This window comes from Pinus tabuliformis, chromosome 2_1 (assembly GCF_031772625.1).
Source record: "Pinus tabuliformis cultivar Carrire ecotype Pingquan chromosome 2_1, CPIR1, whole genome shotgun sequence".
Classification (NCBI taxonomy): Eukaryota; Viridiplantae; Streptophyta; class Pinopsida; order Pinales; family Pinaceae; genus Pinus; species Pinus tabuliformis.
The window spans coordinates 899364818-899374257 of record NC_142299.1 but is presented as its reverse complement, the minus strand read 5'-3'; the positions used below and the strand labels follow the sequence as shown (position 1 = coordinate 899374257).

The window sequence follows — 9440 nt, the reverse complement described above, 5'->3', positions numbered from 1 at the left end:
ATACTATATAAATATAATACTATATTTATATTTTTCTCATTATTTTTTGAATGTGGGGCATGATTATTTATATTTTCTCAATTATTTTTCAAGCCTTTCTATTTATATTTTCCGGTTTGATTTGGTTAGAATTTGTTGAAATCACAAGTTTAAGTTTTGAACTATCAGAGTGATGAATCCATATACGGAGTCAAAAACCAATTTAAACAACATAAATAAGGATTTGACCTTTTTCCTTTGCTTGATTCCCGCCAAAAAGTCACAACATAAAGCAAGATTTCACCATTTTTTTTTCATATTTAACTTTTCTCTTATATCACTCTCTACCCCATATAATATCATATTTATATTTTCACATTATTGCCCACCCCCACTTTTCAAATTTAACTTCTTTCTTTCTTTCTTTTTTATTTTTCCTTTTTTTTTTTTTTTAATATTGGAAGAGATGTTGTAAGGTTATGTTAGAAAGAAAGAAATAAATTATTTTAACGTCCACGAGGCTAAAGCTAGCATATGGTACAGATTGCTTCTTCATCTGCTTGATGTATTCAACCCTTTTTTTGTGAAGCTTCAAAATAAATGCTCTCAGCTTCTCGAAAAACTCCTTGCTAAATAGATTATCCCAAGAGCTAGCTACCAGCATATATGCATAGCTTTATCTATTGTCTTTGAAGGCCTCACATTCTAAAATGAAATGTTTTTATGTTTCCACTTTTCCAGAAGAACAAAAAATGCATACTCTTTCCTCCCACACTTCCTTTGGCCTTTTCCAGCGCCCTGTTTCGCAACGGAGTTGATGAGAATTAGTCCTTAACTGAGCACTGAGAATTTTGGCTCTCCAAGAGATATTGGTTTCTATGTATGCTTTTGGTTAATGACTATGAGAGGGATTAAACACTTCAATATAGTAATTTTTCTTTCTTCCTAGCTCCTTATCTGAAGTAAGCTTGTGGAACTTTTCTATAACAAAAGATTTTATCTCTTTGTTGTTTATGGGACACACATTCAAGCAAATACCCCTTTTACTAAACCATTTTTTATTTTGCTGCATCCAAGTTTTTTTGCTCTTGCACAATCTATCATTAAAGACAACCTTAGACCATCTACCCTCTTCCATTTGCTCAATTGTTTTTAAATACCTTATGACTCACACCATATCAATTGCTTCAATAGGAGCAGTCCTTGTTTCACTTAACAAGATAGCATAAGGAACTGCACTTTTAATCTTAAATTTGTTTATAATCAAACACTTCTGAATTTTCTCAATTTGTCTCCACTGCATGTCAGATGTATTGCTAGCCCATAGTTCATATCCATAGAGAATCACCGGAATCACTAGAAGTCCAAAAAGAGTTTGAGTGGTTTTCCAGTCCCATAACTTTGCCTCTCTACACTTATTTTGAAAAGCATAAAATGCTTTCCAACCCCCCAAAGTTATTTTATTTCTACAACCATTCCTGCTTAGATTTTTGGAAGTCAATTCCGAGGTAGTTGTAATCCACAACTTCTTCTAGAATGTTGCCTATAAAGTAGAACTTATGCTGGTTATGTTTTCTTTTCTTAGAGAAAACCACTACTTTCGTTTTGCTGATATTGACTTGCATCCCCACACTTCTACAAAAATGCTCAAGGGATAGTAAGTGCTCTTGCAAACCATGAGCCGATTTAGAAATCAGAATAAGGTCATCTACATACAAAATAAGCCTTATAACAAACTTGCCCAAATAGATACCATCACACCCTTGCAAATTTAACCACTCCTCAAACTTGTCGATATATAAACCAAAAAGGGTAGGAGACAGTGGGCAACCTTGCTTGACCCCGATATCGCTTCTAAAACTTTCAGAAATGCCTGTTGAAGTTCTAATTTTGACTTTTACCTCTTCATACAGCCTATGCACAACTGCTTTCAAATATTTAGGAACCCCAAGTTCCTCCATTTTGTTCCAAAGCTTATCCCTAGGAACTGAGTCAAACACTTCTTTGAAATCAACAAAGCAACAAAATACTTCTTCCTTTTTCTCCCAAACTTTTTCAATGACGTGCCTTAAAGTTATACAATGACCAACTGTGGAATGTTTAGGTCTAAAACCTGCTTGTCCTTTAGCACGCTTATCTCTTTCTTCTACCCACTTGCTAATTTTGTTTTCTAGCATGCTTCCAAATAGATTTGCAAACACAGGGTTTATCATGATGGTCTTATAATTGGAGGGATTATTGATGTCACTGCTCTTGAAAAGAGGTATTGTTAGACTAGTTGTCCAATCTGTAGGGAGCCCTTGTTGTATGATGTTGTTGAAGATTTTTGTAATCTGAGGTGCAAGAATATTTGAGCCCCACTTTAGATATTCTGCTTGGAGTTTAGCTAAGTCTTTTGCTTTTCAACACCCAACTTCTTGATACCCATCTCTACCTCTTGTACCATGAAGAGTTCAATATCAGTGTTGACCAAGGGGGGAGGGTCAACCTTGGGAACCTACTCATAGAGTTGTCTTGCATAGTAAAACCATTTAGAAGCTGTATTATTTCCAATATTTTATTTTATTTTATTTATTTATTTTTTTTTATTTTTTATTTTTAATTTTTAATTTTTAATTTATTTATTTATTTATTTTTTCCAGTTGGAGCTCCTTCCAAAATAATTTGGGATTATTTTTCCCAAGGAAGATTAGTTCTTCCCTCCTTGAAACCATGAAACTGACCTTTTTCTTGCCTAATAACTACTTGTAAGCTTTGAGCTTTATGTTATCCTTGTTTGACTCTTTCCACATTCTCCTTGCCTTTTTGCATTCCTCGTCAAACCAAGCATTAACCGGAAAGCAATTTGTTTCAGACTTATTAATTTTTGCTCTTTTGCACTTTGCAAGTGCGCATTGAATTAAATGTGTTAATTCATGACTATGAAGGCTATGAATTGTAATTTTCTCCTTCTCGAAGAGCCTCTCTAGCATCATTTTGAAGGTATTACAATTTTTTGGGGTCAAAAGAATTCTGCCCTGTGGGAGATTTTGTTGGACATGCTGAATTTTTGACTCTAATTGTTTCTTTCCAATCCAAGAGAAACATAAATAAATTGGCTTGTGATCTGATTTCAAGTCCCACGGTTGATCTCCAATCAAAACTTCCTCCATTTTCTCACACATACCATGCGAGCAAATTCCATAATCTACCACACTTAATCCATTTTACGTATTGCAAGTGAAATTACCAGACTTTGCCCATCTAGTCAAGCCATTACAAATGACTGAATCAAAGGCCCCATGTAGAGTAAGCAATTGTTCACCAAAGAGATTGTAACCCTTGTCCTCTAAAATTCTTTCCCACTGATGATTAGTTTCTTCTGTAAGCCAAATAGGGTCACAAATCATGTTTACAACAAAGAATGCTAGCTTGCTCACTTGCAGTCCTAGCATTGAAATCACCCACTATAAGGACTTCACCTAGCTGCAAATATGTTGCAATATCCGCTTTTAAGGCTGCAATTGGATCATTGTGGTCAAGCCCTCTACCTTTGCAAATTTCTTTTTTGAGTCTTATTTTTCTAATTGAATGAGACAACCTTCTTTTTCCCTTACTAAAACCATGATACCCCCGTTCCCTTTTCCATTCCCTGCTTCGTTGTTCCACACTGCCATCTTCGAGTATCCTTCAAACAGAGGTGTCTTGCACCCCTCATGCTCATGTGTTTCTATGAGGCAAATTATGTCTCTAACTTCCACAATAGGCCCTAACCCGGGTCCTCGTCTCCATGGGTAACCTCTGCAGTTCCAACAAACTAATCTTAAGGAAACCTGGGTATGATTTGATTGCTATTTATTTTGACATGCAAGACTCACATTCGAGTCTTTGTCCCTGCTTTCCCATACTAACCTTGCTTTCTGATTTCCTGTTGAAGAGTTTGTTGCCTCTTCTTTATTACCATCTTGTTGCTCTGTTTTGGAAGGAGGTCCAAATTGCGCTATCACAACTTTGCCTTTATAAATCCATGCTCTCTTGCCTTCATCTCTTACTTCCCTAACCTTTAAAATTTCCTCTCTTTACTCCTGTTGTTTTACAGTTAAATCTTCTTCTAGGAAAATACGAGAACCCCTCAAGAGATGTTTCTTGCTTAGAATGATATATTTATCACGCAAGCTAGGCATATTGACTTTTATGGGCCTGGATCTCTCCTCGTTAAACTTACCTGCCTTCCATGCTTGGCATATTTTTCCTTGCCATATCAACTTGCCTTTCAAGAAGTCTCTTGCAAGGTCAAGAGTACATTCATTTTTCCCATAGTTATGTGATGTTATGTAAACATTTTGACTTGGTCAAGTTACATAACAATAACAATAAAAATAAACATAAAATACAATTATATATATATATATATTTTTTCCCGTAGAAAAAGTCGTAATTTCTATTATGAAAAAGAGAAATTACATTCTGTAGATGCTGAGCATATGCATACTGAGGCTGTTTGCCTCTCAAGTAACTTCAAAACAAAATACTGTTCTTTGTTCCAGACAACTAAAAACCAGATAAGCTAGACAGTAGTCACTCCTCTCACCAAACTGTTTGTCCACGCAGGGAGTTTGTGAGGTATATATCCAAAAAAAATATAACCAGCAAAGAAGATTTGCACAAGTTTTCCATAGTTTCGGTCATCACTATGCAGCTGTTGTTTGCTGCCCGAATAAAAACATAAAATAGCTGTGTTTTACTATATATATATATATATATATATGCGAAGGCTTGAGGAGAGGGGCATCTAATCCATCGACGTCACCCGGGGATGGCACCTGGTGGTGTGGCTCGGGGATTGCACCCAGCGTGAGCCACACAAGCCCCTAAAATGATTAGATTGGTCCAAATTTGATCTCTACTTTCTTCAGCTTTGAAGGGGAATTTTATGAACAAACTTGTGGTGTCGCCATGGGTTCCCCCTTGCCTTTGTACTGTTTAATCTGTTCATGGAGGACTTTGAATCTAAAGATTTGGCCTCGAATCAATACAAACCAAAGCTTCAGAAGAAATTTGTGGATTACACTTGTGTCATCTGGCCTCATGGTCGGAAAAAGAGGATCTTTTTCTCCAACATCTTAATAATTAGTCTAGCTCCATAAAGTTTACCATGGAATGTGAAACTAATGGGAGCTTGCCTTTTCTTGACGTCCTTATTTCAAAGAAGGATGATGGTTCATTCTCACACTAGGTCTTTCGGAAGAAAACTCACATGAAGCAATATCTTCATGCTAAGTCACACCATTTCCCTACTCAAAAGATGGATGTTCTCAACACTTTAGCTACTCGAGCCTTAAGATTTTATGATGATAGCCACCTTGATGGTGAGAAAACCCATCTCCTTAATTTTTTCAAAAATAATAGTTATAATTTGCACCAATGTCTCAAGTCTTTCCTTAAAGTTGACTATGGTTCTAAGATTAAGAAAGAACCAAAGGATTAGATTTCTGGGGTGCACCTTCCTTTTATCGAGGGAACCACATATAATATTGCGAGGATCCTAAGAAAGCACAAGGTTGCCTCAAACTTTAGGCCTTTAAACACCATTCAAAGTTCCCTAAGATCTGTAAAGGACCCGATGGACCCTAAGAATATGAAATGTGTTTATATAATCCCATGTTCTTATGGGACATCCTATGTTGGTGAAATTGGCCGCTCAATAAATTAGAGGATTAGTGAGCATGCAACTGACATCAAACATGGGAGGACCACTCCTCAGCTTTGGTAGAACATACAAAGAAGACAAAACACCACATCAACATTGAAGACGTCCGAGTGGGTCATTGTTAGGATAGATCATTGCGATCGTCGTAAGTTTAGGGAGGCTATAGAGATTGAGAGAAAGCCAAACAATTTGAATAAGAACGATGGCTGGACAATTAATAGTTATTGGCTCCCTACCCTTTCTTCTTGAGTTTCTATTATTACTAATTTTTTCATGTTAGTTTATTGATTGAGTCTTTATCTTTTATGTGTCCTTATAATTCTTTATTGTTTAAATTTGACTTAGTCTTTGTTTGACTTGATTTTTTTTATTTATTGATTGATCTTTATTTCTTTCTCGTTTAACTCTAAAATATTAGTAATTTCTACCTAAAATTTTCTTATTATTCATTGATATAGATTAAAAAACTTAAATTCAAATAATATTGTAGATAATTTTTTAAATATTAATAATAATAAATAAAATTTATGAAAATTTATTTTACATATTACCAATAATAATCAAAATTTATGAAAATTTAATCTTAATAACATGAGAAGTAAAATGTGTATTATGAAAATTTAATCTTAATAACATGAGAAGTAAAATGTGTATTATGAAAATTTAATCTTAATAACATGAGAAGTAAAATGTGTATTCTGGATTAATGACCATAAATGTCTACCAATTATTTAATATAAAATTCTAAAAAAAATTCAATGTTTCACCATCTCACTCTTAAAATTCTACAACTACTCAATGGCTTTGAAACTAGACCCAAAAAAAACTAATTCAGACTCGTACAAATGTGGGGGTAAACTCCCGCCTACGATATGATACCCAATACATCATAGTGTACAGTGCACTCCATCAAGAATGGGAATTTGCGTGAGTGGGCCGTGCAATTCACGCATGCCCCATGGAAGTAATAGATCAAAAACCATAAAAAATAAATTCAAATAATAATATGTAATAGATCAGAAACCACGTAACAAAAACCTAAACTTACCAATAAAATGAATTTTTAAATACATATATAAATTCAGAAAAAAAAAAAAAATAGATCACTGTAAATTTTACAAATTTATAATAATAATAATAAAAAATTAATCCTATATAACTAATTAATACACCATTATGCTAAATAATAATAAACTAATTTAACTACATCATAAAATTGAACATTAATTAAATCTTTCCCTAAATAGTATTGTGTACTACTAGCTAAGTAACTCATTTAAACCCGACACGTTTGTCCGAGCCCCAATTCGATGTACATTGTTTTGGACTTTCAGCCGAGTAGCTATATAGTTCTCATCCAACTCACAGCAATTTATCGCAGCAGCGTCGTATCTGATAGAATATAAAGCTCAGTAGTACTGGTTTTCTTATTTGAAGTTTGGCTGTGTGGTAAAATTCATTGTGATTGTTGAAAGAAAAGATGATGGCTTCCGATCCAAAATCCCAGTACCAGCAAGAATTTTACTTCGTCGCGTATCCTTTTCTGGAGTTGCCCGAGTTGAAATCGCTCGAGAGAGAATTTGCTGAGAGTCGTAGAGTCCGCTCTGAGATAATCCAGACCATAAGAGCCACAAGGGTAACTAAAATAAACTAACGTTCAGTTGTTTTAAATTTTCAGCCTTTTGCATTTTGAATCCAATTATAATAGTTAGAGTGCAACGTACTGTATTTAAATTTCTTTTTCATTAGGGTTTTATTCTTCATATACATATACCATAGTTAGAATGGAAGTTAGAGGATTCCATTCTTTTTCATTAGGGTTTTAGAGACATGTCTGCCTGTGTGACAAATAATTATACGAAGGGTTAAAAAAGGAAAGATTGTAAGTCCGAAAAAGACAGAAATATTTGAATATCTTGAAATTGAAATGATAGTGACAGACGGTTTATTTCTTGAAATCTTGAAATTGAAATGATTGTGACAGACTGTGTGATTTGGTCTGGGTCTTACCCAAATTTGCATTTTTTTTTTTTGCATTTTGAAGAAATTAGCGGCAGGTAAACTGGCCACACTGAATTTTAATATAAAATGCTTTGTTGCAGGCAAAGCGGAGGGAAGTTGTAGAGAAGTTAAAGCCTCTCTTCGCTGAAGAAAAGGCCTGCAAAGAACGCTGCAACGAAATAAGTAAAAGGTTATCGGAATTGCAGTTCAATTTCAAGAACGTGAGAGTGCGAGCAAGTGTCGGCGAAGACACTAATACATTCAAATCTGAAGCTGAGATTGATCGAGAGGTAGGGTTTCTTATGGTTTGTACCTTCAATTTTATTTAAAATATTTATAGAACCAAACTCTCTTATCAAATGTTTTCTTTGTGTTTTTGTGCAGGTGAGAATACTGGAGGCTCAAATAAAGGGCGGGCGGAATACACGAGCCGAAGAGAACCACCTGCTGAAACAGATAAAAGATCTGGAGAGATCGAGAGGACAAAATTTGAGTATTGAAGATTGGAATCTGAAGAGGAAATTGAAAGATATTTGGAATGTGAAAAAAGAGTTGAGGGAACTTGATTTCGAGATTTCCTCTCTGGAAAATGACCTCCAATACTATAGTAATTGGATGGACGAGGTATATCCATCTCTACAGCAACTACGGAAGCAGCGATATCAAAACGTAAGTTTTCTGCAAACCCTAAATATATATTCTACTAAATTCTTCTCTTCTTGTGAAACCCTAAGTATATATATTCTACTAAAATCTTCTCTTCTTCTGAATATTTGGAGTCCAGTTATATTTAAGGTGATTTATAATATGCTGATACTGTCCTCCTTTCTTTCAGAATAAACTTTGTTTGCAAATGCGGGCCGAGACGGACGATGCAATATTTGAGTATCTCGCCAACCCTAACCCTTCTGCTCTCGAAGAAAGATCGAGGCTGGAGGTATTATTCTCTTCTTATTTTCTATTATTATCCTCGTTATAGGTGGAAGGAAAACTAAGTTGACTATCCACTCTCACTTGCAGGTTGAAAAGTTCATGAGATTATGGAATGCGAATAAAGAGTTCAGAGAGGAATACGAACAGAGAAAGTTGAGAGCTCAAAATGCACAATATGCCCCCTAATTCCAGTGCTGCAAATCGCGACTACCCGACGTTTACAGTTACTAATATAGCGCGTGTATTACAGTTACTAATATGGCTCTGATATTTTTGTTTTACATTTTGACAAACACTGGTACCATTCTGTAAGGGTTCTTTTTTAGGTAGGGCAAACACTGGTTTCAATGGGCAATGGTGGTCTTTTTTTGGCTTTGGCAAACACTGGTTTCAATCGACAATGGTGGTCTTTATTTTGGCTTTAAGTTATCAACGTAAGTCCAGCTGTACTTGTTCTTTCCTTATTCTACTGTAATGTAAAAGAAAAATATTCTCCTGAATAGAGATTGAACTTGCAAGGAAAATTTTGAAAATACCACTGAATCTGGTTACTTGTAACTCGTTGTATGGCTTACTATGAAATATTATTGATTGGATATTTTTCATTTGCATCTTAAAAGAGGGATCACATGTTATAATTTTATAAGAGCATTTATGGGCTGAGTGTATGAACTTAGAGTGTAAATGATAAATTAAATTGTGAAATTAAGAAGCGTTAACATGTAAATTAATTAATGTTTTTTTGAAATTTAAATTTAGGTGAGGAAAAACCTAATATCCCATATTTATTGTATGGCATGGTATATTCTATAGAAAGATGGAAATAATAATATTAAAC

General features: G+C 34.7%; 1 protein-coding gene across 1 annotated transcript; it reads left to right on the top strand.

Annotated features, from left to right (window-relative positions):
• Positions 1 to 7151: 7151 nt before the first annotated feature.
• LOC149203557 (proton pump-interactor BIP103-like) lies at positions 7152 to 8788 on the top strand. Its single transcript, XM_089401912.1, has 5 exons — positions 7152 to 7304; positions 7771 to 7959; positions 8054 to 8338; positions 8505 to 8606; positions 8690 to 8788. The coding sequence occupies exons 1-5, from the start codon at positions 7152 to 7154 to the stop codon at positions 8786 to 8788; spliced, it is 828 nt and encodes a 275-aa protein (XP_089258038.1).
• Positions 8789 to 9440: the final 652 nt, after the last annotated feature.

What these genes read in the sequence shown, in the direction of transcription:
- LOC149203557 (XM_089401912.1), top strand. Translation starts at nt 7,152, where the DNA reads ATGGCTTCCGATCCAAAATCCCAGTACCAGCAAGAATTTTACTTCGTC. An exon ending in AAGCTGAGATTGATCGAGAG is followed by an intron (nt 7,960 to 8,053) that starts GTAGGGTTTCTT and finishes GTTTTTGTGCAG; the next exon opens with GTGAGAATACTGGAGGCTCA. An exon ending in GGAAGCAGCGATATCAAAAC is followed by an intron (nt 8,339 to 8,504) that starts GTAAGTTTTCTG and finishes CCTTTCTTTCAG; the next exon opens with AATAAACTTTGTTTGCAAAT.